Consider the following 27,099-nt stretch of genomic DNA (forward strand, 5'->3'; position numbering starts at 1 on the left):
CTAGGTATATTAATAAATAGCTCATTCTATCCCCAGAATCACTAAATGAAAAAAAAAGGTGTGGGGGGGAATAGCTCATAACTGATCTATTAGGTGAGAGGAAAGGTACTAACATTTCCTCAGAACCTCCTAAGTGCAGGCACTGTAGCAAGTGCTACAGGCAAATCTCACTTATTTTAGTAAATATATCAGAATATATTCATTTCTCTTTCTTATAAGAATACTATTTTCCTCAATTATCCAACACTTGAAGAAGTAGGAAAGAGAAAAAGACATGTCTGCTTATGAAAGCCCTTCAGAGACACCAAAGCAAGTTTTAACTGTTAAAAAAAAATAGAAGGGAAGAAGGGGAGGGATGGTGAATATTGTACAGTTGCTGTTATGAAGTTGAGCTTTGACTATTTTTTTTTTTTGAGACAGAGTCTCACTCTGTTGCCAGAGCTAGGGGGCTATGGTATCAGCCTAGCTCACAGCAACCTCAAACTCCTGGGCTCAAGCAATCCTTGAGGCTCTTGCCTCAGCCTCCCAAGTAGCTAGGACTATACGCACAGGCCACCACGCCCGGTTAATTTTTTCTATTTTTAGTAGTGAGAGGGTCTTGGTCTTACTCTTGCTCTTGGCTGGTTGGTCTTGAACTCCTAACCTCAAGCAATCCTCCTACTTCAGCCTCCCAGAGTGCTAGGATTACAGTCATGAGCCACCGTACCTGGCTGAATTTTTACTATTTGAAGAAGGCATTTCTGACCTTAAAAATTAAATATGCAAGGAAATCTCTGATTAAATGTAGATTAGTCTATTAAATTCCTTTTGAAAAATTTCTTTTAGGTAAAACTGTTATGTCTTATATCAGGAACTGAACCTTTTGAGGACAGACATATATACCTATAAATGGCTCAGGGGGCATTTCCTAAGTGAAAAGCTGAATTTAGATGTAACAGTTTGAAAGTGAGGTATAAGTAAGGCAAATTTTATCTTGTGGCAAAAAAGGTAGATATGAAAAAATAAATAAAAAGCAAATTTTACTTAGGCTTTGTTACTTTAAAAGGGAGCTGAATTCATTCTAGTGGGATGGCTTCTCAACTTTTAGTGAATTTTTTATTTATCTCAAAAAGAATTTGAAGAAATGGTATCACTATTTTTGCTCATTTCCAAGAGCACCTAAAATCCCAAAGAGGTTTTAAATGATGCCAAACTTATTTAAACAAAATCAATGATTTCTAATATTTTAATAAAATTCTCATCAAGCAAGCAGCAGCTTAGGCCCATCTTATCTGACACTCAGGGAGTAAAGAAATCACTAAAGTCAGGGAGAAACAAACATGTAGTGATTGTTGTTTGTATCCTCATGCAGTTCAACTAGTTTATTCCCTCTTTCCTTCCTATAATTTAGGTAAAAAAAAAAAAAAAGAACTATTTTTTAAGAATGAATAAGCTCCCCACTTCTACCCACCAAAATTCTAAGAAGTCCAAATGCACAAATGTCATAAATTATAATGGAAATATGCCTAAAAAGTTATCCAAAAGACAAAGGATATTTTTTAAAAGCATTTGAATTGCTATTTTGAAAGTTTTATGATTTTTCTTAGAGTAGAATGCACTTGTAGATTGGCCACTTCCATTTGAGGATCATGAGGTTGCCTAACTCTTAATTATCCTTGTTCTAGGATCTAACATTTAAAGTGCTTAGAAATGTTTTGGCATGTCGTAAGTGCTCTATTAGTGTTAGCCATTATTATGAAAATAGTGCATGTCCAATTTAGAAAAGTTGGAAAATACAAAAAGAGTAAACAGAAACTAGAAGAAGAAATCCCAATCATACCTCACTCAATATTTTAAAGCATTTGTATAGATTCATGGGTTTCATGAGTCTATACTGTTTTGTACAACTTTCACCGACATTTTGAACAGAATCACTACCTTCTAAAAGGAAAATTGGGTTATGAGGCATAAAAATGGAAACATAAATCAAGAATTAAATTTGATGTATCCAGATACTGACTGTTGTTTACAATTTATTAATTGTCTGCCATAGACCTTATTAAATATACACTAAAAACAAAGAGTAAAGGCAGAGCACTGTTGGAGAAAACCTAAGAAACATCAGGGCTTTACAGATACAACCTCAAAGTGACAAATCTAAAAATAACACATGAAAGTGGAGCTAAAAGGAGTACAGAATATAGAAGGAATTAAAATGGGGAACAAGCTTTCAGAGAAGGTGACCTCAAGAATAAAAGGCCTGCTTCTTCTAATTGACCAGAAAGCCATTAGCTCTTCTTTTAGTTTTGAGGCATACTTTTAATAAACCTAAGACATTTCAAGTTCTCATCTGGTCAATGATAGCAGTAAGATACAATGGAGATGTATTTATAAATCCGTTTAAAAGCTACACCTGCACTCACACAAGTGTACAGGTATATGCATGTGGTAAGAATATGCCACATACCCCCAAACTCATCCCTAGTTAGAGGATGTAATGAAATGTCGAGGACACCATTGCTGGGTCTGGACAAACCTGTTGGAAAGGCCGAGTCTGGGCTTGCCTGAGAAGCCGCTGTTGCTGATGCTGCTGCAGAAGCTTCATCTGTATCAGCTGCTGCTGTGATGTGATTGCATGAAGCGAGGGCGGCTGCATCATGGCGCCCGAGCGCCGCTGCAGCATGTTGGACAGAGCCTGTTTGGTATTTGTTGGGACAAAGGAGCCCGTAGGGTCCAATCTGGAGCCACCTACAAGAGCAATCAGAAGGAAGGGCTTTCTAAGTATATTAATGCAACAGGTCTTCTTTATTTTATCAAAACACAAAAATTTCACCTTCTAAGTCTCCCTTTATGAGCAAAATGGAAAATGGTGTATTGTCCCTTCCATGGCAAATGTTAAAGATTCATTAAAACTTGCATGATTTCTAAAAGATGAGGAGGGTGATGTAGGAGTGAATTTTAATATTTTAACTTAGCTTCAGGGAGGTTACACTTTAGTTGATAAACTGAAATGCCTGAAATACAGAGTTGCTGACATAATTTCAGAATTATGTGGGTTTTAAATTATGTAAGGCCCTCAGGAACATATTGCTTATATAAAACATTGCCTTTGTGGTGTAGTTTACCAAGTATCCTAAGCCAGGCATAGAAACTGTTTTGTAATTTTAAACAAATGTGAAGCTCATATTATTTAAGCTTCTTTACCACGGCAAAATGAAAATGCCTGTTGTGTAGTAGGCATGAAAATATTTTAAAAACTTAAGATGCTTGGAAACTTTAATTACTACCATGATTCTAAAGACAAAACACATCTTTTATTGAAGGCTAAAAATCAAATAAGAACCAAATTATATTGATATCTAAGAAACCAAATGAAATCTTTAACATATTCACATATATGATTTGTCATATGGCTTTAAGAGTTAGCAAAATTTTTTTCAATATGTGCTGGCTTCATAGTAAATGCCAATCTTTCATTTACCACAAATAGTCTTTTATGTATATAAAGGAAAAAATCTCTATATAAATACACCATAAAAGCTGTTTTATCTTTTCTCAAAATCAAGTTGTATGGTGAAAACAATTTAAAGCTTCAATCAAAAAAACCCACCTTCTTTTAAAGACTCAGTACACCTCAATCAACAATATGATTCAGTGGCATTTGAAGAACATTTGGAATCTTAGTCTATTGTTAAAGCAACACTTGGAACTATATTAATACATAAATACTTAATAGAACTCATTTATAGAAAAGGGAAATTCTTTTTAAAGATTAAACTATAGTCTACTTATTGCAAAAATTTCCTAACTCTTCTATAATCTTGTACCTCTGAGCAAGTAAAGAAATAAAATATTATGGCTGCGCGCAGTGGCTCACGCCTGTAATCCTAGCACTCTGGGAGACCAAGGCGGGTGGATTGCTCAAGGTCAGGAGTTCAAAACCAGCCTGAGCAAGAGCGAGATCCCATCTCTCCTATAAATAGAAAGAAATTAGTTGGCCAACTAACATATATAGAAAAAATTAGCCGAGCATGGTGGCACATGCCTGTAGTCCCAGCTACTTGGGAGGCTGAGGCAGAAGGATTACTTGAACCCAGGAGTTTGAGGTTGCTGTGAGCTAGGCTGATGCCACGGCACTCACTGTAGCCTGGGCAACAAAGCAAGACTCTGTCTCAAAAAAAAAAGGAAATAAAATATTATAAATGTGGCTGAACCCTACCTAATTACTTTTCTCACTTCTCTTACCAAATGCTACTCTGAATTTGGTGTTTATTATTCCCATGTTATTTCCTCATAGTTTTGTCATACTGGTGTGTATATATGAGAAAGAGTAAGATATATATGTGTATGCTTGTGGTGAGGGGGATTGTTTTGCATTTAAACTGTGTATAATAGAATCATACTGTACATACTACTCTTCCATAACTTTATAAGACTCAATTTTTAATGAAAATCTATTCATTCATTCATATAAAATGCTCATAATTATTTTATTAAAAAAAATTTTTTTACATGCCATCTAATACCTAAAATTCCTCAACTTATAAACACCTTTTAAGAGTATTCTATGGGGAGAGGCCCTGCTTTTACATACTTGTTAGCCTTCAATTCATAAATAGTCTGTGTTTCAACATCAGTGAAGAAACTTCAGTTATCTACAAAGTTTTAAATGGCTAAAAATTCACATGGACCTTGGAATTAAAAAGATAAAGTCAAAAAATAGGACAATTATGTTATTTTCCACACATGTATTATTAAGTCTACTTTGCTCTTTGTAGTCTACATTAATTCACTCAACAGTCTATTTTTAAGAGTCTACTATAAGTCAGATGCTGCTGTAAGTTCTGAGGATAATGTAGTGAACATAGCAGGAAAAATATCTGTCTTCACAGAGTTTACATTCTGGGGCATGAAGATAATAAAGCAATAAGAGAGTAAAGCATAAGCCAAGAGTTGATACTACGGAGAAATAGAAAAATGGGGAGGAAACAGAGTGCAGGGAAGCGGTGTGGTTCACGTTTTAAAATGGAGCTATCAGTGGAGGCCTCATGGGAAAGTGTTTTCTGACCAAACAGTAAACCACATAGATATCTGAAAGAGACCACTGCAGGCAAAGGGACCAGTAAGTGCAAATGCCCTGAGGTGGGAATATGTTAAAATCATTTATTGAACATGTCTGCTGTGTCAGGCTATCTTTTAAGGACTACAAATTTTTTTTAATTTACTTTAAATTTTACAAATATGTCAGTGTATGTGTAATAAAAACTTTATTTCAATCTTTAAAAAATAATAAGCATCTTATCCATTGTGTTCTCTGCAATAACCCAGCACCCAAAACAGGGTCTAGTATATTATGAAGCTGAATACATTTTGTTGAATGAATAACAGAATCCTCTATCCTCTAACGGTAGATATTAGCACATCCATTTGACAGATGACCAGAATGAAGCACGGAGAAGTTAAGACTTAGACAAGATTATACAGCAAGAGAGTGGGAGAGCCAGATTTGAACCTAAAACTCTGACTCTCAGACCAGTTCTTTTAAACACTAATTTAGAGGACAAAAATATGAATTTTCCTCTTCTATAAGCCAAGAATCAAACATTTTCCCCCCTAGACCTCAAAATGTCATGCTCGAGTCACAATAAAAATCACAATATAACATAGAATACAACATGAAAAATGATTATTGGTTAAAATGCAAATCCTAACACAATGCAGACTGAAATTTCAAATAATTTAGATATGCTAAAACATGTAATTTTTCATTTAGAAAGTTAAATTCATTTCTAATTAAGAGATGTTTTCATTTAGAAAATCTTCATTTGAGATGTGCAGTCTATTAATACTTGGGCTTGAACCAACGCAATACTAAAATCAGGAACATTTACTATGGTAGCTTTCCTTGTTAGTATCTAAATCGTCTTGCTGAACTGAGTTTCTAAGCTGTTTCATGATATAAACAATTTAAAATTCACAACACAAGAAAATGAAAGATACTGTACAATGCTGATATTTTAAAACACAAATAAGAATTATATCTGATGAAAATATATACAAATTTCACAACATAAAACTTTTAGCAACTTTATATCTTCGAGCTTAGATGTTAATCACTGCACTGGCTAATTTCTCTAACACTAGATGAAAATTCCAAAATCAGTGTGTAAACCTGCAATTTAATCTTATTTTAGAAGAAAAAAACTTCATTTGAGTGATGAGAATTACACAAATGTCAACTGAGTACTCAGTTCTTGAAATTTCCAAGTTTTGTGGAGGTTTCAGATTAAAAGCAAAGAGAACCTCAAGCTGTTCTCTTGGGGAGTGATCTAACTCCTGAAGTCATCTTACTGTGTGCTCTTGTCACATACCTGGAGTGAGAGATTGGTTCTGCAGGAAAAAGCCGGGTTGCTGGGGCTGGCCCACAAGGTTGTAACCCCACAATGCGGACTGTGGATGATGCATCATTTGGGAGGAGATGGGTGAGTAATTAGGAGGCACTCGGTATATGTTGCTCTGTGAATATTCCTTTAACATAAAGTTAAAAAAAGTTACCCAATGCCACACACCACACATCTAATTACTGCAAATTCTTCCTGTTAAGTTATTTGAGATACTTCCTATCGCAGTGTACGAGTCTGTTTTTATAAAAGGGAAGATGGAAGGCAAGAGTGTCAATATATTCTCTGCAAAACATTCATTTAAGTTAAACTTTTCCTTGATTTAAAAACTACTCAGCTTGCAGTGGGCAGAGATAGAAAAGGATCTCTTCTGAATGCCATTTTTAAAATACCAGAAGTGCATTTAGAACACCAATATTGAACAACACTCTCAGCTGAAAGAGCACCACCTTTAGTTGCTAAGTCTCCTGATCATTTTGTCCTAGGCAGCCTTCCTGATACCCTCCGTCTGGAGAAGAATTATGCCAGAAAGGCCCACAATACTTGTTAGCCTTCAGAATCATTCCCCGGCCTGCCTAGGTGGTATCTCACTTACAATTTTCAAGACAGCACTCTAAAGAAGACAGCCTCTCACCCTGTGCATCCTCCTTTACAGCAGCTGCAAAGTGTCTAAGCAGCATACCTGAATGTCTCAATTCCCTCACCTTCCCTCCTTCTCTAGCCCCAGAGGATGAAGGAGAAGCAAAATCTCCATTCCCTGCAACTTTACCAATAAATATATCCCACTGGAAAGAGGTAGCTGCAGGAGCAGTACAGGAAGAGAGGATCCACTGGGGAATGAGAAAGATTTCGGGGCTTTTACATCTAAAAAAAAATAAAGCCCTTCCATGCGGATTGACAGGCTAGGACATCCTAGATTTCAGGACTGTCAATCTGGACCATACTGAACATCTCTTCAAGATGAAGAAATACTAGTAGGAAGATTGAAGATAGGGCACTGATGTTCAAGGGGCATCCAAACATGATGGTGGCCATTTCTAGAATAATGTTAATCACCAAGCTAACAGCTAGGAAAAGATATGTTTTGGTCCTAACATAGGTGGGCAATAATAATAATTACTCATGGATGTGTGAACTACATTGTGAATATTTCTTCCATAGTGCAGCAAGAACACTCTTGAACTTTTATAGAAAAATGTCTCAAATTCTATCTCAAGTATTTTCCTGGTGAATTTAGATGAAAAGATACTTTAAGCATTACTTCTCGAGATTTATAAAATTCTTTCTAAATTACCATCATGTAGATTTCTGTTGTTTTAAAGACAATATTGTTACAGGTAGGGAACACTAATAGAGTACAACTATTTTAAATCTGGTTTATTTTATCTTTTATAAAGTCTGAAAATATGGTAAAGAAGTAGAACAGAGAAGGGAAAGATGGCATGGTAAAACACGAAATCTAACGAATATCCTATTGGGTATGTCAGGTGTAACTTTTAAAGGAAAAACAAATAGAGCTTTTTATGTTAATTTACTACAGATATCAGCCACTCAAAATACAATAAATATTTTAGACATACTAAAAACATGTGACAGAATTTTATAGTTTAAAAGAATTATATTTTCAAACCTGAGAAAATTATCAGGTACTAAAATATTAACTAAATATTATTAACAATAGAAGCCTAAAATGAAACAAAGTTATTAAAATAGAGGAAGAAAAAAAAAATCAAAGACTTTAATCCTATCCGTCTGTGAGAAGTCACTGTGTGCCATTCAGTTAATTACTATGGAAACTTGTCAGGACACCTGTCATAACAAAGCTTACACTGCTCTTAGTAATGTTTCTGGGGATCTAATTTGGGCACTAGTCAATCTCATCCTAAATGCTACTGAGCCAAGGTTCTCCCTATTTCCTACTTACATCAACTCTTGAGCTTGACTTCGTCTTGCGTTTCCTTCCCCTTGTTTTCTTCTCTTCATCAGCTGTGGTTTTTCCCTGATCTGACAGCTCTGCTGATTTCCTTTCTGGTTCCTGAGAGACTGGAGATGTAGGCTCTTCCTCTTCCTCCTCGGGAGGCAGGGGCAGTGGCTCGAGGTAGTAGCTTCGGGGCTTGGGCATGGGGTGCGTGTGATACAAAAGGAGGTGATGCTGCTCCTCATACTTGATCACTTTCCGGTCCACTCGGACAGTCCCGAACCAGGCCCAGGACAGAGGAGCTGGGTTCTTCTGACCCTCAAACAAGTCCCATGGGGACACCTTCTGCTTCGTAGAGACCTGGAGGCCCTGTGGTAAAATGATGCTCTATGACAACACATTCAGACCTTTTCCTGATTCACAGGCCAGGCTTGCTTAGGGCACAGATTCGGAAGATTCTGGCTGGTATGGGTCCTACAGAACCCTAGCACATGGCAGACAGAGTTACTCACCCAGAGCACTGGAGGGCAGTGGCTAGAATTCAGATGTGTAAGCTCATTTCTACAGTTGTTTATATCACACGATGCTCTGCCCCGGCAACACAAGGTGGTCTAGTATATTTTACTATAAATGCATTTTTCATTTAGTTTTAGCCAAAACCAAAACATTTAAAGTACACTACAAAGTTGATCTTACCACACTAAATTATCATCCGTTATAAACCTCTGGAACCTTTCTATTACTTTTAAGATAACATCAAATTTAAGAGTCAAGTTACAGTCAGCTTCTACTTAGGTTCATATTAACATCAATCCAAACCCGTATGAACTTGGTTTAATACTGGACTTTTCATGTATTTAATAAGCCCATCTCTGAATCAAGTAATTGATTTAAAGTAATAGAATTAAATTGTAGCAGCAGGTACAAATAAAACCTTTCAACTCAAGCCTGTATTTACTGACTGTAGAAGAAAAACTATTACTCTGTTTCTGCAAAAAAAAAAAAAAAAAGGGGGGGGAGTTTTATTTTTAACATTAACTGGTGATGTCTCCTGGTACTTTTCCTAGTATACCAATTTGAAAATATTTTTCCTCAAAGTGGTCCCCCAAATGACTATTCAGTCATTACTTAAGATGTGAGCATTCCTATTCTTATCTACACGGCTCTTTCAAGAATGGCTTCATCCAAACCCAAAGTTACATTGCCACCTGTATGTTGATTGTTGCCTAATATTTGTCTTGAGACAAGAACTCTTTCCTAGGTGCCAAGACCAAATATCCAAATGGATTCTAGACATCTTACCACTAGGGAGCCCACTGACACTACAAATTCAATTGGACCATGACTCTAGCTTTTTCCCTTTCCACAACCACATCGGTATTAGATGCTCAGGCTACTCTAAATTATTGCAGAATTGCATTTCCCCTATAAGCCACAGTCTTTCATATCTTTACATAAACTCTTCCCTTTTCCCTAGCTTCCAGCTAACTCTTAATCCTTCAAAACAACTCCTGTGTCCATTTTTCTGGAGACTCTGCTCTGACTACCTCCCCCTTGTCTAAGTTTGATGGCTCTTCCTCAGTGTCCTCTAAGACTCTCTCTGTACCATGACACACAAGTCTCAATACACTGTAACTGTCCATCTGCTTCCCCTTGAGGGCAGGAGCTCTTTCTTTCATCTTAGTGACTGTGGAATTTCTGTGGTTGCTCAACCATCATTGAAAGAACAAATAGCCACTCTTCTCATATTTTAGAGAACCTTCCTTGATATTATATCACATATAAAACAAGTGTCTATTAGATACTGTTTGACTGATTAAATAATATGATACTCCATATACTTAAGTAATTTTACTAGAAATCAACAAAAATTTTCTTATCTAAACATACTCTGCTTCCAAATCTGAAGTAAAATCAGAACTAGTCTTTGCTATTATTTTTTACACTAAGCTTTTACTTAGTTTTCCCTTAGTGGATTTCAGAAATATACTTAAATTCAGATAAACATTTTAAATGATCTTCAAAGATATAACCCATGTAAATGATAATGTCAATGCCAGTTGCACTTTTACACATCCTATAGGAAGATAAGAAAAAGTACTCGATTTTAGATGCATTTTTATGTGAGAAAAAACATTTATTCTTGCCTGTTTTTTATCTATAGAGTCAAATCCAGCAATTTTGTTTCCCTTTGTGTCGATCAAGGAACCCATAGGTTCACAAGTGATGACATCGCATGTCTGTTTCGGCAAAGGTAGCAACTGTTGAACTTTGTCAATACTTTCTGATCGCTTGTCTCCTAGCTCTTTCTAAAGAAAGAGAAAGAGAGAGAGAGAGAAAGTGGTACAGAAATTACAATGAAGGCAAAAGTTAACAAGAAGGAAGTTCGCGTATGAAACATTTCCTTTTTTTTAAGCTAGCATGTTCTTTAACACTGAACATGGCCTATGAGGCAGATCCAGATTAAAGTGGTAAGTGTTTCATTTCTTCTATTTAAGTAAAAAATAGAACACAAAGGCACCCTTGTTACACAACAAGCATCATAGTGCTGAAATGACAAAAATCCAGGGTAGCATTTGCTATCAGAAGTAAGGAGCTGCAGGACAGAACACTTTCTCGTACCCAAGGTCAGATCCCAAGGTGATCGATCGTCGGTTATTTTATTGGTAAGGTCATCAGATTTATTAATTTTCATGTTGTTTTATTACAGTTTGCTTTGAAGATTGTGTTAGGGGTTAGTAAAAAGAATCAGATTTACAAATATCAATGCAGATGGTTATTTTTCAACTACATGTGCCAGTCCACACATAGATTTATTCTAAATTTAATGTAAGAATTTTGGTTATATATTTGATAATGGATTTCAATAATTCCTTAAAAAATTAACATGTTTTGTAAATATAATTTTTTTAAAGAAAAACCAAGATTACATGCTTTTAACTTTTGGGTACTGGTAAGCTATGATAAAACAAATAGCAAAATAATCACATTAAATTAACTTGAATACAATAAATAACATTATATTTAATGAGCAGTAAATTAAAATGCACTAGATAACAAATCCATAAACAACATGAGCTCATAATAGAGGCTGATCACAAACTTACTTTCAGTTTCTTTACTAAATTCATGTATGCACGTTTGTTCTCTTCAGATCCCCCGGGGGAGGCATTTGATAGGTCTGAGGCTAATGTTCCATTGATTAAAACACCCAGCATGTCAAGAACAGTTGTAAATAATTCACTAAGAGGAGACAGAGAATAAGTATTTTCACCTTAAAGCGAAATCAAGATACAGTTAATTGAGCATTTTTATGCATGGCAGAGAATTTTTAATGGTATCTAAGAAAGAAAGATGTGGTAGAATCTGCCAGCAGTATATCAAAACTTATACCATGCAAGCATATAGCAAAATAAATGTGAAATGATGAAAACATACTTGTTCGTATGCATGTCAACGGTCCCTGAAGTAATTATCTGCAGGAGTAGGAGGGCCCAGTCTGTCGTCCATTGGGTGCTCCTCTGCACCGTGTCAAACATTCCTCCTACCTGGCATACAAAATACAATAAAAAATTTGCGTTCTGTGCAGGAGAAAATACCATCCCTGTTACTTTATCTGGCCAAATTCTGATTAGTTAAAAAAAAAAAAAAAAAAAAAAAGATGATCTAGTTTATGGACTATCCTATCTTCTCTCTCATTCAGCTATATATGTATTATTCTTTTAGTTCCTTCAGCATCCAAAAATTAAATAAAGAGGAATGAATGAGTAACTGAGTGTGGGCACCAATATAATTCTGTTTTGTTCCTAGTATTTCATGATACCTAGTTTTATGATTCAACTATAGCTGAATTAAATAGGAAGAATATCTAAGAAGCCATGTAATCTGCTTATCTACAACTTTGCATTTGTTGTTAATCACTATTGAATCTAAGCTTGCTATCATAATACCACTTGGAAATATCCCCTAACACAGAAGTAACAGTGAGCTTGGCCCAAAGGCCTACCAGTTCACGTGTAGGGAATTAGGTTAAGAACAACTGCCAAAACATGAGCAAGCCATCTACTTTGGGAAGTGGAGCCTTCACTTGGGCTTGACCAGTGGGGAAAAAAATTCAAAGGAATGTGCAATGCATGTGAGAAATTTTGTTTCTGAAAAAAAAAAAAAAATTCCCTGTGGGATTTATCTTTATGATCAATTTGATGGAAAGTTTGACAAGATGTTGAGTTAAAGGACTTCTTTATGGTTTTTAAATGAGTATAGTAGAAGCTAACATCTCAAAATAGTAGTCCTTTCAAATCTACTCTTAGTTCAAATGGAAGAGAAAGAGAGATTCACAGTGGTGGAGGGTGAAGGAGGAAAATCAATACTTAAAATACCCACTAATGTCTAGAAGTCTAACCAGACAGGAAGGAAAGCAGCAAGGAAAACAGAAGGCTTGAGAGATAGGGAAGTAGAGAGAGCAAACAGTATAAGGCCTCGCCTCAGAATGCAGACTTTGCCCACAGAAGAAGTGAAAAGCTGGAGTTATTTTCACATATAGATATGTTTAATGGTGGGAAAATACTAGAAACGTCTCTTACCAAATTAAGGCGGAGTTGCAATGCTTCATGCATCATCTGCCGGGCTTTTATGTCATCTTGGTATCGCTCTTCTCTCCAGTTACTTAAAATCTAAGACCAGAAAAAAAGAGCAATAAGCTCCACCTTTTTTCCCTGTTAAAATAGAATTTTTCTCACATTTAAAGGTAAGTTGAGCTCTTTACTGATAGTCAACAATAACTTCTTAGCTTTAATAAATTAACAAAACTAAATAAAATTTTAGCTTTCCTCCTCTTTCTCCATGCAGAAGAAATTAGGCTATTTATTTTTTTGTTTATTTGCCTTTCTAAATGGAAGAATAAAATCTAATCTAATTATATACCCTGCTACTAAGTCTGGGAAAATGCTTTAGAGGCTATCAAATTAACCATTAATAAATATTTTTAAATAGATTATTTCATTGGTCTTATGAAGATAAACATTGGAGAGACAGAATTATATTTTGCATCGGTTCTGTGTAAAATTTTTACAGACATGCAGTGAACCCTAGCAAAGGCATTACACTTTGATGTTTTATGAAAGAAGAGGATTGCTATCTTATCGACATGTCTTACTTGATAATGTATAGCATTTTGAAAAATATGGCATCTTACACATCAGACAAATATCATATCAATTTATAAAGTGGACTGCTTCCTCATTTCCTCACTGACTCAAACTAATGCTAGAGAAGGAAAAGTATGCTTTGGAAAGGAAAGCCACAAATGGGCAATACTCCAGAATCAGATGACATGAGCAAAAAAAAAAAAAAAAAAAAAAATGAAGAAAACAATAAAACAACAACAACAAAAACCTGTAATGTTTTGGAACAAGGTAGTTAATAAGAATCATCTTGAAAGAGTTGAAATGAGTCACATGCAGAAGTAACCCAACCCAACAGATGACCTATAAATATACTGCATGTTGAGAAGTGAGCACTTCCCAAATCAAAAGATGTGCACCTCTCCCAAGGCTGAATTAAGGGTACAAGGCAGGTCACAAAACCCACAAGCTCTCATGGAATTCACATAACAGAAGTAGGGCAAATAAAAATAAGTATAACAAGTGGCATGAGCAGGACAAGGGGACAAACAATTACTGTGGTCCTATTTTGAGAGGGCCACCATGGCCTTCCTAAGGAGGTAACGTCTGAACAGAGACCTGAATGTGAAGTGAGGCTATGCTAATATCTGGGAGAGGATCCTTCTAGCTAAAGGGAAGAAAAGATACACAGGCACTGAAATGAGAACTTGCTTGGCAAGTTCAAGGAACAGTAACATGGCCAATGCCACCAGAGTGGAACAAACAAGTCCATGACTGGTAGGAAACAAGGTGGAAGAGAGAGCCAGTGTCAAATCCTGTTGGGCTTGAGTTTTACTCTAGGTATAATAAGAAACACTGGACACCAGAGTAACATGTAACTTACATTTGAAAAGGATCACTATGGCTGTTACATAGAGCAGCAATCTCTCATATCCAAAAGGCGAGAGATGGTGAAAGGACTAAATAAGGTTAGGTTTTTTTTGTCCCTGTCCATCCAGCACCATTCAAGGGAAACACGTGATGTCACAGAAACGTAGCACCACAAGGAGAATATAATTAGGCTCTGCATCTGGATAAAGTATCTCACAAGACCTACATATCCACCTTGCTTGATTCTATGCTCCCCAATCTTTAATGTGATTACTCAATTTCCTTGCAGTGCATAGATGCAAGTGCTCCAGACAGTGATGAGGATAACTGTGGTTGGTGAAAAGGCAATGTCCAAATTTTTTGTAAAGGAACCAAAATGGCTTCTGACTTATTTTTTGTACACTTAGTTGGTGTCTATAACACTGAGTTTCTGAACCTACAGAGCTCAAGCTGAGACCGTGCCTGATACATGGAATCCCAGCTTGAGGAGCTGGACAGGGCTCCTCTGTCTCACTGCCATGCCTACTGCAACACAGACTGCTCCAGGTCCTCTCCTACCGGACGGAGTTAGGAGAGGAGCAGACACGTCAAAGTTACAGGCAACATACAAAATTTTGCTTTTATAGTCTGTAAGCATTTATCATATACATAATTAATATTATGAAATTATTAATCTTCTGGTGCCTAGGTAGGACAATAGGGCAAGGATTATGTTTCCCAGCATCTAATCAAAACATGTTGTGCTCTTATTAGTTTAATCTCAGTATTTGAAAGGAAAATAAATGAATGCCATTAGATAGATATTTGCCTGACTTAATATTATACTATGCTTTACCTGGTTAACTTGATTCTGGAGCGATGTTAGGAGGCCTTCCCGTTGCTCATCTTGTCCCTTAAGGCAGGTAAGTACCAGGGAGAGGAAAGGTTGTTGACTCAAAAGAGACATACTACAAAGGAAGGAATAACAGCAGATCTAGTTAGAAAGAATGGATTACTTCCTATTGCAACATTCATTTCTTTTCCTCAGGTTATTTGCTATAATTTATTTTACTATTAGATAAAAAAGAGAGGGGTGGTAAACAGTCAAACACTATCTAAAAGTTAAATCATGCCTGTACTTACAACATTAAAAGCCACTGTGATGCTTCTAAATAACTTAATATGTTCTATTGCCCTTGAGGGCATTCCCAAACTAGCATAGATCCACAGTGCATGTGAGCGTGTTGAGGGAGTCAGGGGAGAAGAAAATGAATTTGTGTTTTACATAAATAAGCAGAATTTACAAACATATACCATAAAGAATATCACTTGATACACAGAATACAATGAAAAATTTTAAAAACTCTCATTTTAAAGTGAGGAAACAGGTCTATATACGTGTAGTGCTTATTTTTGGTTTTTGTTTTGTTTTAGCACATTTCTCGAGACCAAACAGCAGGGTACTGACAGAGCTAGGACTCGACAGTGTATCTGCTAGCAACCTCTAGTGCACAGCTCAAACACAGTCCACAGCCTCCACCGGTAAAGAGGTTTTAAGGCATGTGGTAAAAAATGTCTTTTAAATTGGCATTTAAAAAAAATGTCTTTAATCACAGAATAACCAGCAAATCGTACTGGCAAACCAAGTAAGCGCTATAGTGGGAAGAAAACTTTCTTAAAATGAGATCTAGGTCAAAATATTTCAACCAGCTTCACCTTACATGGGCAGAACTGAGAACTGCTGACTTGGCATTACAATTCTCTGTAATACCATCTGCCCACCCTGTGGGAAGTAAGACAATATACATACAATCACACATTAGCAAATATAATTTGAAAATTAAAACTGTCTTCTGCTTCATTAGTACTTGCAAAGATGGTGAAAGAAATCAGGTGACACACAAAATATAGTACATACAGGGCTAGGTCTCTACCAAAACATACTATAGTTAAGTGCACAGGCTCAGATGCCAGATCACCTGGATTTAAACCCTGGCTTAACTGCCTTCCCTATGTGTCCTGGAGCAACTTATGGAACTTTTCAGTGCCTCAGTCTCTCCACTGTAAACAAGAGAAAAGGAGAGCACCTACCCCAAATGATTGCTGTGAGAATTTTAAAAGTTCATGTATATGAGGAGTTTTATAGAGGAGCGCGCATTTTGTAAGAGGTCAAAAAATGGCACCTACTACAGTATTCTTAATTACTCCTGGATTGCCAAAGTCATGGCATTTTCATGTTAGAGTGAGGTTTTGTTCTTTCTTGGTAACACGGTCAGTATTCAAATGTAATTATCTGAAACCGTTTCTAGGGCATAAAATAAATCAAGAAAACATTAATTTTGGTGATTCAGAAGTTTCAATATCTAGTCTACAACAAGAGCTCTAAAGGCCAAAAATACTGGTCCTCTTTCAGGGACCAAAATGCCAGAATTATAAATTCTATATATTTTAAATATAAATACCCAAGTAATAAAAAAAATTAGAAATAATTAAAAATAAAATATAGGGATCAGGTAGCTACCTAGATCTGGTTCAGCCTAACATGGGGCTCAGGAGTCAGTATTTTTAACAGTTCAGCAGCGATCTGGATACATAAGCGGAATTGAGAAATAGTGTACTAAGTATCACAACCTGGAACTTTTTAGGAACAGAGCTTTGCCTAACAGAATATTTCCAATTCCATCTGAAAACTAATTTCATGGACATACGTGACCACGTATGTTTGTAGGATGTTAGGTTTCCTAGTCGCTCTTTAAACTCTCACATAAAGAGACACATCTTCCACCCATACCTTTTCTGTTTTTGTCTGTCTCTTTCCTTTTTTGAAGAAGAACCCAAGTGCTGTCCTTTCTCCAGCTCTTCCCCGGCAGCTTTCAATACTCGTCCTTGCACAGAAGTGGGCAGCCTGGCGATGAGGGGGGCCACCAGCCACACGCCCCTGCGTTCAGAGGAACTAGAATCAGAAACAGATGTTACACCCGAGAAAGCCTCCCTTATCTCTGCTCTCACAGATACAACAGAAACTCCAAAGCAAAACCCTGATGCACAAGACTCACATACTATTCTAACATTGCCCTTTCCCTAATATCTTTCTTTTTTCCAAACACCAGACATTTGCATACACTTTCCATCTATGCTAACGGAAAGCACCAAAGGGTGTGGCTCTGGGAGGATATAACAGCTAACCTATTTTTTAGTGTTTTTCTATGATTCTGGCCCTCTCCTTAGAAACAATACTTTTGTCCAACAAATAATACACTTTCCCGTCATGGTTACAGTAGGAAATGTTATTATGTTTAAGCATACTTATAACCGATTTTTTAAGTTTTAAAATTCACTATTATACTTTATACCAAAATGATGAAACATAAATCAAACTGCCATTCATAATTAAAAAGTTACTCTAAGATTTCATATGCCTACAGGTTCTTCTAATTCTGAATATAAATTACCATGATATACTCATGCAAAACTGCCCATTAATAAAAAAGGCAGAAAAAGTGTTTCCTATGCAATGAATATGACGAAACACAGTGGGGACTAAGAGACACTGAAGGCCTGAATCAAATCTGAACTCATCTGTGGTCCCAACATGTCTGGGCCGACTTAACCAAACACTTAGAATGATAGGATATCATCCACCCCAGTTTCACCCTTTAACTTATTAAATAATGATAATTGCCACTTACAAGTAATTATTTTCTTCACATTCCTTCAGCTTAATGACAAAATGATCGTGTTACACAAATAAAATTAATAGGTAATATGAAAAATTAATGATAGCCCAATAAAACGACAGGAAAAAATACCTTAGAAATGTCTTTATTCCATTCTGTCGTGTGCTACTTGTATCAGCACTTCCAATGCCACTTGGGTTGAAGAGGCTCATGCCAGAATTAGAAGAATTGTTATTCAGGTCTGCAGACTGCTGGAATACCTCTATCGTTGCCTTTGCAATATTGTCCAGTAAGTTGTTCATTTCAGCCACAGAACCAGAGCCCTGGAGGTAGACATAAGAGAACTAGCACACACATATTCCTTTATCCTCAAACACACGTTTTTGCTTTTCATAAAATTGTATACACACTTTCAATATATACTCACAGGGTCCTTCAAACACTGTTTGATCATTAACTGGAGTTCTAGCCAGGACTGTCTCAATGTCCACTGCTCAAGATTCTGAGAAAAATAGAAAGAATTAAAACATTAAGAATACTGAATATGTGTTAAAATATAATTCCTTGCAGTATTCCCTCTTTCAAGAATGAGAACAATCATATATAATAAAATAATTTATACAGGTCAATTATTGCGCATATTCAATACAGACACAAAGAAATATATATAGCAACATTAAAATAATGTGTCTGACTCAGCTAGGCACTAGAAATAAATAGGACAAGCATTTCTTCTCTCAGAATCTAGTTATCTAGCCAAGCTCAACCCAAAATGATTTCAATATTTCTTGAACAACATATTTAAGACATCTTCTCGACAAACTTAATTTCTCATGTAAATATAGGACCAACTTAAAACACTGATATTTATCTGAAGATTATATACAATTTGTAGCATCTGTATCTACCCAGCAATAAAGTGTGGCAATTCCACAGAAAATTGTGGGATTAAAAATCATAATTAATTTAAGTCAGAAATTAGTTACCAATGACCAAAAAAGAGAGATAGTGGCTCTTCTTATAATCACAAAGAATGTGTCAAATGACAGAAAGACAATCTTTAGAATATACCATTTACCTGAAGAATACGCTTAATGTGCTGTCTCTGCAGGTTGTCCCCCTCGGTACATTCTTTAATGCCATGAGGATAACAGATAAGCTGCAACAGTTTCTGTGCTTGCATATTCGAAAGCACAGGGTCCAATATAAGTTCTTTGTCTGTACATAATCTTTCAGGTTCTTTTAAGCAATGTTCTCCTACCCATTCCTATAAATAATATGGCAATTAGATCAATAGGCATATGTTGGCATATGTATGGTATTCTATAAACAGAGCTGGGGGAAAACGGGAATCTAAATTGAAAGCAAACAAAAAACAAATGAGCTCAATTCTATTTAAAATAAAGAACATACACACACTGAAAGGGACAGTTCAAATAACTTTTGAACACAATTCTGTAAACCTTTAGAGAAAAAGGAACTGCAGACAAATCTCCAACTCCTTTTAGTAGGTTTGTTTTTCCTAGAGGTATAGGTGTAACAATTCTAAAGCTATTTCAGGTGTACTGTAGAATTAAACAAATGAGTTAATGGGTTGACGTCATTGGGAATCAGGGTTCTTACTGTGAAAGAAGGTGATATTCATGTGGAATGGGGGAAAGTAAAGAACAACTTTGGCGGATTGGATTGGAATTAAAGGCATCAGTATGAACCCATAATTTTACACACACACATAATTTTACACACTCAACTCATATATACAGGTGTATTTTTTTCCTAGCTCTGTCTGCTGAAAGGTCCTGAAAGTAATGATATCCCATAGCAATGAGTACACATAGTACCCAGATATTGGTTTCTCAGTACCATTCTCTAGGGTTCCTTAGAGAAATGGGTGATTCTAGGCCTGGGGCAGAGAAAGTACAAGATAGGCCAGAAAAATAAGAAAGTACTTAATAAAAAAAAGATGGAAACATGTCAAATGATGCAAGAGACAGGATGAAGAGATTCGGCTAGACAAATCTGGGACAATTGGAACATGATAATAACTAAGGACAGTTATCTTATAAGCCATATGGGATAATCAATCAATCAATATAAGCCATATGGGATAATCAATCAATAAACAGGATGAAGAGATTCGGCTAGACAAATCTGGGACAATTGGAACATGATAATAACTAAGGACAGTTATCTTATAAGCCATATGTTGATAATCAATCAACAAATAATGGTAGGCTCTTCCTTAAAAATAAAACAAAAACTGATATTGCAGAGAGAGCGGAGGAGTTTGAGGGAAAAAAAACCCCACCATTTTTGCAATCATAATAGTAAAGACTTTTTGGATAAGAATCAAATGGATGCTTATGAGGGGTGGTGGGATTTGCTAAGGAGCAAGAAATTTGTAGTCTCAAAGTGTCTCCCCAAAGATTGTTTATTAATTGCAAGGGGAAAAATCATAACTATACAGTGGGAAAATCTTGAAACTATACAATGGACACAGCTTGATCAAAATTAACATCGCCAATGAGCTGTAAATGGACATCAAGGAACTTCAGATATGATTACCTGAAAGAACATATTACTTCTGTAGTATCTTGGCCAGGGATGCTAGTCTACAGGAAATCTCAGACAAATACAGTGCTATGGGGCCAATTAACAAAATCACACTGTGGGCTATAAATAAGAAAAAATTGCTATACCAGTGCTAAATTTTCTAATTTTTAATAACTGCCTTTTGGGTTATTTGATGAAATAAATAATGAAGTACTCAAACATAAAGAAGAATAAAATATGCCATGTACTCTTCAATTGTTCAGGAGAAAAAACCAGGTATATGAACTACATTTACCGAAACAAATAGAATTACAAAGCACATGTAGCAAAATGTAAAACATCAGTCAGTCTGTATAAAGGATATACTGGTGTTTTCTTTTTTTTAAATAATTCATGCAACTTTTCAGCAAATTTGAAATTATTTCAAAATAAAGCAGAAAATAAAAGGACCACCTGTATACAAGTTTCCTAAATTGTGAGTAGTTCGCTCTAAAAGAAGTTACATATCAAAAGGCAAATTAAATCAGAAGAATACCTGTTGACAGATAGTCCTCAGTACATATCTAGCATATTCTCTTAAGTTAGCAGTTTCTATGGAAATGCTTTTCCCACAGGCTTTTGAGTTTTGTGCGGCTGTCCAGACATCATCAGCATTCCCATCACGTCGTAACCCTCTCATGGTGAAGTCATCATTCTTTAAGGAGCTGACATTGTTACTGCCAATTTTGGCATCTCCTAAATAATAGAATCACAAAAGCAAAATCATAGAAGTTCAAAATACTGTCAAATATTTGAGAAGCAAATGAGACTAGTAGCTCTCAGGGATTTAAAATATGTGAATGGTATTATTATTATTGCATAGCCAGTTGTTCAGCAATAGAGAGAATGGATCAAGAAAATAAATGTAAGAATCCAGAGAAGTTTCTATCAGACATGGAAAAAAGCAAGTTCAAGACGCATTCCTTATTTTGTTTACAGAATTAAATATATTTTCAAATGTGGACAGGCCATTATGAATCACACTTAATAATCACAGAACATTGATTTCACCAACATCTCAAGCATGAATGTATTCAAATTCATTTGACTTATAGACAAGGAAAAAATGGGTTACTCACCCTTCTAGGTGTCCCTTTTCCATTTCTTCTCTTACAATGACTTATTTTCTATCCATAGGTCAAGAGAAAAGTTTTGCCTTAGCCCACCTTACTATCAACTTCTTGACAAGAGAGATTTATTTCCCTGGGAATGGAAAAGGGCAATGCATACTAAGGAAGCCCTGAAAAGTAGGGCATTCATTGAATAACCTATGTCTTTTACCTTCTTCTCTGTAACATCCAAATTAGAAAACCTTACCTGATAAATGTCTAATATACTCAGTGAAATGAAGCTAAGGAAAGTGTTTCCCTCATAACAAAGTTATAGGGAAAAAACTGGACAGAATGTTTGAATAGCTAGAAATAAGAAATGTTCTTTAGTTGTGAAAGACAAATAACAGTCACATTTTAAAAGAGTGCAACAATTTTGTAAAAAGGATTGCCAAATGACAGCAGAGCCTTTAAACTTTCGCCTATTTGCCCACAGTATCATAATAAGCTTTGAAAAGAAGTTTCCTGGAACCAACCAATGATTTTAGATAAGGCCTTCACTGCCTACAATAAGTACGCAAAACCAAGCCCAGGTTAGTGCAGAAAGTCTTTTAAACCAAGAGTTCAAGCAAGAAAAATTTTTAACTCTACTGAAAAAAATTTGAATGATCAGTATGGCTTAATGAGCATATACTTATAAAATCTTAAGAGGAGGGGATAAATATTTCAATTCATCCATATATCACATTACTTATTAAAATACAAACACAAAGAGTACTAACTTCACTTTAGCCACAGGAGTTAATTTAATTTAGCAGAGCTCTTCAGGGGCTGAAGGAAATATCAAATTCTAAAAAGTACCAAAAGTCATCAGTATCCTTTCTCCCTTAGGAGATATAAACAAGTATCTCTACACACAAATTAAACTACTATAGAAATTAGAAACAAAATTCGAGATAACTGTCCCATCTCCCTAACTCAAAATACATTCTGGTGGATAGGAACTGAGAGGACACTGATTAGGACATGATGAGGTAGATTAATTAAAACTTCTGCAAAAACAAAAACTAAGAAACAAACACCTTTGCCAGTCCCAGACTAGATCTTCATTTAGTTTAGATGTTGGGATGACAAGAGAAGGTCTGGGAGACTGCACCAGAACCCTCCGCTATCATATAGACAACAGAACAGTGTTCACCTGAGGCTGAGGCTCTGCTGACCTTCGACTGACTTCCCAGACCTGAGGAACTCTCCACATTATTTGCGTAAAGAGGTGGTAGATTTTACTTCGGATCAGAACAGTCATACAAATCAAGGGCCAGCATCTAGGTGTCTAGAAGGCACTCATCTAGGTTTCTGCCATAAAAATAGCTGTCACTTATGGGGATTCACATTTCCAACAAAATTTTATTAAAAACCTATTCTGCTAGTTTCTCTGATGAGCATTATAAATACCACAGGAAAAAGCCAGTCTCTATCTTCATGGTCCTAACATTTATTTATTAAGTAGAAGTGACCAGCTGTCTTTCCCTTCAAACATCAACACAGGAAAGAAATTTTACTCACTGAAATGAACATTTAACGTTGGCTATATACATCTCTAAGCTCCTAAGCTTAGAGGAGAGGCTGCAACCCTTGGTGTGCTCTATTTTTCCTTTTTATTACAAAATTCATGGGTATTTCAAAAGAACACACATATAATATTTTGTAATATATTATTATATAATAATACATATATGATATATATGATATAATATTATATATGATATAGTATTATATAATACTATATGTAATGTAGTATTATATAATAATAATGTATATGTAATTCCTTTCTTATAGGTGAACTTTCAATAGTTTGTTTTATGAAAATTCTGTTATCCATCCTCATCATCACCAAATAACATTTCTCAAGCAGGACAGTTATCTCCTCAAGTATATTAAGACTCATATAAAACAATCCCTATCCACTCAGTAATTTCTGTTCTAATCAAAGGTAGCCCCTTCAGAACATAAGAGGTTAACTATCACTTAGTCAAGGCCAAAAGAAGGTGTCTAAAATTGGAATTAGGCAATCTGAATTCAAGACTTCCTAACCTTCAAACTCTTTATGGTTTATAGAATAATATTTTAAGGTATTACACTTCAAATGATCAGAAAAGGCAGTGCTACTACTACTCCAGGAGAATATATACAAATAATGTTAAGGATACCTTGGACATTATGAATTAAGTGAAAAAATTATTGTGATAGCTAATATCAGTTTATCAATAATATTGACATCATTGTAATTATTGCCTGATTCATGAAAAAATTAACACAGAAAGATTAAAACTTATTAAGGGTCACAACCAGAAGCAGAAACACTAAGATTAAAACCCAGGTTTTCTGGTGTTCTGATCCTAGAATATAATCCAGATGAAATTTAAACCTTTAATTACATCATCAAGTCAACCCTGTCCCTCACAAAATGTGGTTTCTGCCAGCAAATGAAGGTAAAACAACACTGTGGGTCTGAGGACCTATTTTACACAAGAGTGAGACATTATACAATTAAACCACCACATTTCTCTGTTATATCGAAATTCCCCCCGAATCACTGTAGGTAAAGGAGAGGATCCTCAGAGGATCTGACTGTACTTGGACTGTGGGAAAGCCAACTTATTTTTTTAGGAGGATAAACAAACAAACAAAACCATGTTTCCAATAATATTAATTAGATTTAAACCTGAACACAAATGATTTTTGCCTCCATTTCTGGTGATTAACCAAGAAGCTTAGGGCCAGGATAGTCTTACCAAGCATCATAATTGCTTTTAAAACAGCAAACACGGCTCCCACTTCAATGCTGTTGTGAGCAGCGGCTAAGAGGTGTCTATCACAAGATGATCTTATTCCAGGGAAAGGTTTGCCTATGAAAACAACAACAAACCTTTAATAGTCTCCTCACCATCATTAACAATATTTTGTAATCATTTACAGTCAGCAGAGCCTTTCATTGTTAGAGTGTGGGCACTTAATTGCCATTAGCTTGCTTTAATTGATACTTCACGGATCCACGAAGAAACACTGCCAGGATTCCTTACTTAACCTTTTCTTTTTAATTATTAAAGCAATGTCTTTGCTCCTCTGCGAGATGTACCAATAAGATTAGTAGGACTTTCATACACTTGTGCCGATTCTCACACCGACACATACGTATCTGTATAGAAATGATCTTTAAGAACACACTTCACTAACACCACTATAATTCTTACTTATTCCATTTACCTTAGTAAAGGAATAAATGACTCACCATTGCCCTAAGCTGACACGGTGTGGTTCAGAACCAACAGACACAGTCTATTAGAGGATTATGCTGCCCACCAGCATGGCTTGGCCTAAGAGCAGAGGTATTTTTATTGTGTATTAACTCTTGATTCATATTTCTCAATACATCCTGATATTACCTCAGGATGCTGACAGCCCTCTCAATGGCATTATCTCACGCCTTCATCACCCTCAGGCCAAACCCACAAAAATCAGGAAGGAAATTACAAGGGACAGTGTACTTGGTCATTTCAGAACCTACAGCTCCAAATGAAAACATTATCAGAGGTTTTTCAGCTGCCAGCTCACCCGTTGCTTGAGGTAAGAAGCAGGCCTGGGGAGCTCGGAAGAGGTGAAGCAGGAGTCGGCACGTCATTCTTGCACCGGGCTCAGCGTCCGCATCTCCACAAGCTGGGCGAGAGGGGAGAGGAAAAGCAAGTTACCTAAACGCATTCAGGAACAAGTCCCTCAGGTTTCCTCTTGAGCTAAATTTTGTGGAATCATATAAATTAGTCCTCCCTACAATATGAAAGTAAGGCCCTGGCTATACTTTTCTTAGAAACCTGAGTACTTGCTTAAACCAGGTAATGAAACAGCAGCTTCCAACCTTTTCCAACATGGATCCATGCTGCTCTGTATAAAACAACTATTACGATTCTACCACCTCTGTCTTGATACCACACCACTGCCCAGGCTACATTCCCTCCAATACTCCTCTCCCTCTGTTTTAATAGTTAAAAACCACTCCATCAAGACATCGACCAAATAACAAATGCTGTTCCGGGACGTCGCCTTACCTGCTGCGAGGAGAGAGGGAAGCGCAACGTGCTGCACGACGTCCTCCAGGGAAAAACACTGTCGTGCTATCAGAATAGCAATGAAAGTAGCTAATGAATCATGGAATGAAAGGTCACTCACCTTCAAGAAAAACATTGACAGGTTTTAATACCTAACAACCTTTTAAATAATATCTAAGATTAATATCTAAGAGCATGTAGGCAATACCAATAAGATCTCAAATCCCAAAATGAATCAATAGACGGAAATGATAACTTATCATGATGATTATCCTCTAGGCCTACTTCTAGTTCGTAAGACAAAGAAGGACGTTTGCCCATATCCCAATGCTGTCAGAAGAAACTGAGCTATAACTTGTGTCTATGCAATTGAAAGACAAAATAATAAAAATGCAAAATTAAGAAATCACTAAGAGGGCCGGGCGCGGTGGCTCACGCCTGTAATCCTAGCACTCTGGGAGGCCGAGGCGGGCGGATTGCTCGAGGTCAGGAGTTCAAAACCAGCCTGAGCAAGAGCGAGACCCCATCTCCACTATAAATAGAAAGAAATTAATTGGCCAACTAACACATATAAAAAAATTAGCCAGGCATGGTGGTGCATGCCTGTAGTCCCAGCTACTCAGGAGGCTGTGGCAGCAGGATTGCTTGAGCCCAGGAGTTTGAGGTTGCTGTGAGCTAGGCTGATGCCACGGCACTCACTGTAGCCTGGGCAACAAAGCAAGACTCTGTCTCAAAAAAAAAAAAAAAAAAAAAAAACAGAAATCACTAAGAGATGTAGCATAATTAAAACATTTTGGCAGAATATAATATGATCACATAAGAGTCAGACCATTAGAAAGCAAGGAAAAACAAGGAGATTCCCTTTGTTGAAAAGCAAGCCTCACTAATGTTTTGAAGTTCCTTTCAGGGATAACTATTAAGGATTGTTTAATATGATTAATTTTAAAAGCATATCTCAAAAGTGTCCAATTGATTCCTAAATTTAAAAAGAAAGAAAGAGAAGAGAAAGGGGAGTAGAATGAATTCAGTCACCGTGAAATCTCTACCTTTGCAGATCTCACAAGACTTTGGAAGAAAATAATAAGAAAAACAGCTCTATAATAGCAACTTTCATATTGATTTGTACTATATGCCAGAGACTATGGTAAGCAATTTGAAAAAATCACCTCATTTAAATAGGACAAGACAGTGAGGCCCATACTATTATTAATTTCAACTTTACAGGTAAGAGACTGAAATAGAAGGTAAAGTGCAACAACCATCAGGTTAAGGAACTATGTTAAAAAAATTATGTCTTTTCTGTCTGAAAAAGCAGGCTACAGTTATGCATTATATATATATATATATATACACACACACACACACATATATAAAAAATCTATCTATTTCTATATATATAAAGGCCAGG

At 36.1% G+C, this 27,099-nt stretch overlaps 2 protein-coding genes across 8 annotated transcripts in view; one reads left to right on the top strand and one right to left on the bottom strand.

The window, feature by feature from the left end:
• Window positions 1–27,099, bottom strand: part of MED12L (mediator complex subunit 12L) — a 317,206-nt gene that overhangs the window by 35,606 nt on the left and 254,501 nt on the right. For 3 of the 5 annotated variants that reach the window (XM_076004646.1, XM_076004644.1, XM_076004645.1), the window contains 13 exons: window positions 25,692–25,812; window positions 25,204–25,305; window positions 24,384–24,497; window positions 21,036–21,235; window positions 19,026–19,214; window positions 18,375–18,449; window positions 18,080–18,270; window positions 17,062–17,223; window positions 15,127–15,238; window positions 12,882–12,971; window positions 11,737–11,846; window positions 11,406–11,541; window positions 8,596–10,607 (listed from right to left, as the gene is read on the bottom strand). In XM_076004646.1, coding sequence (XP_075860761.1) covers window positions 10,308–10,607; window positions 11,406–11,541; window positions 11,737–11,846; window positions 12,882–12,971; window positions 15,127–15,238; window positions 17,062–17,223; window positions 18,080–18,270; window positions 18,375–18,449; window positions 19,026–19,214; window positions 21,036–21,235; window positions 24,384–24,497; window positions 25,204–25,305; window positions 25,692–25,812 — 1,902 coding nt within the window. In that variant the 3' untranslated portion in view covers window positions 8,596–10,307. Of the gene's footprint in view, window positions 1–2,515; window positions 2,728–6,350; window positions 6,508–8,304; window positions 10,608–11,405; window positions 11,542–11,736; window positions 11,847–12,881; window positions 12,972–15,126; window positions 15,239–17,061; window positions 17,224–18,079; window positions 18,271–18,374; window positions 18,450–19,025; window positions 19,215–21,035; window positions 21,236–24,383; window positions 24,498–25,203; window positions 25,306–25,691; window positions 25,813–27,099 lie in introns of those variants that run through there. The other 2 variants (XM_012782864.2, XM_076004647.1) reach the window with 2 other exon arrangements.
• The window catches only part of P2RY12 (purinergic receptor P2Y12), a 43,621-nt gene continuing 27,397 nt past the window's right edge, over window positions 10,876–27,099 (top strand). The window contains exons 1-2 of one of the 3 annotated variants that reach the window (XM_012782873.3): window positions 10,880–10,964; window positions 14,734–14,920. The gene's annotated coding sequence lies outside the window, so the exon portion shown is untranslated. Of the gene's footprint in view, window positions 10,965–14,346; window positions 14,921–27,099 lie in introns of those variants that run through there. The other 2 variants (XM_012782870.3, XM_076004653.1) reach the window with 2 other exon arrangements.

The sequence above is a fragment of the Microcebus murinus genome, chromosome 1 (genome assembly GCF_040939455.1).
Source record: "Microcebus murinus isolate Inina chromosome 1, M.murinus_Inina_mat1.0, whole genome shotgun sequence".
Classification (NCBI taxonomy): domain Eukaryota; kingdom Metazoa; phylum Chordata; class Mammalia; order Primates; family Cheirogaleidae; genus Microcebus; species Microcebus murinus.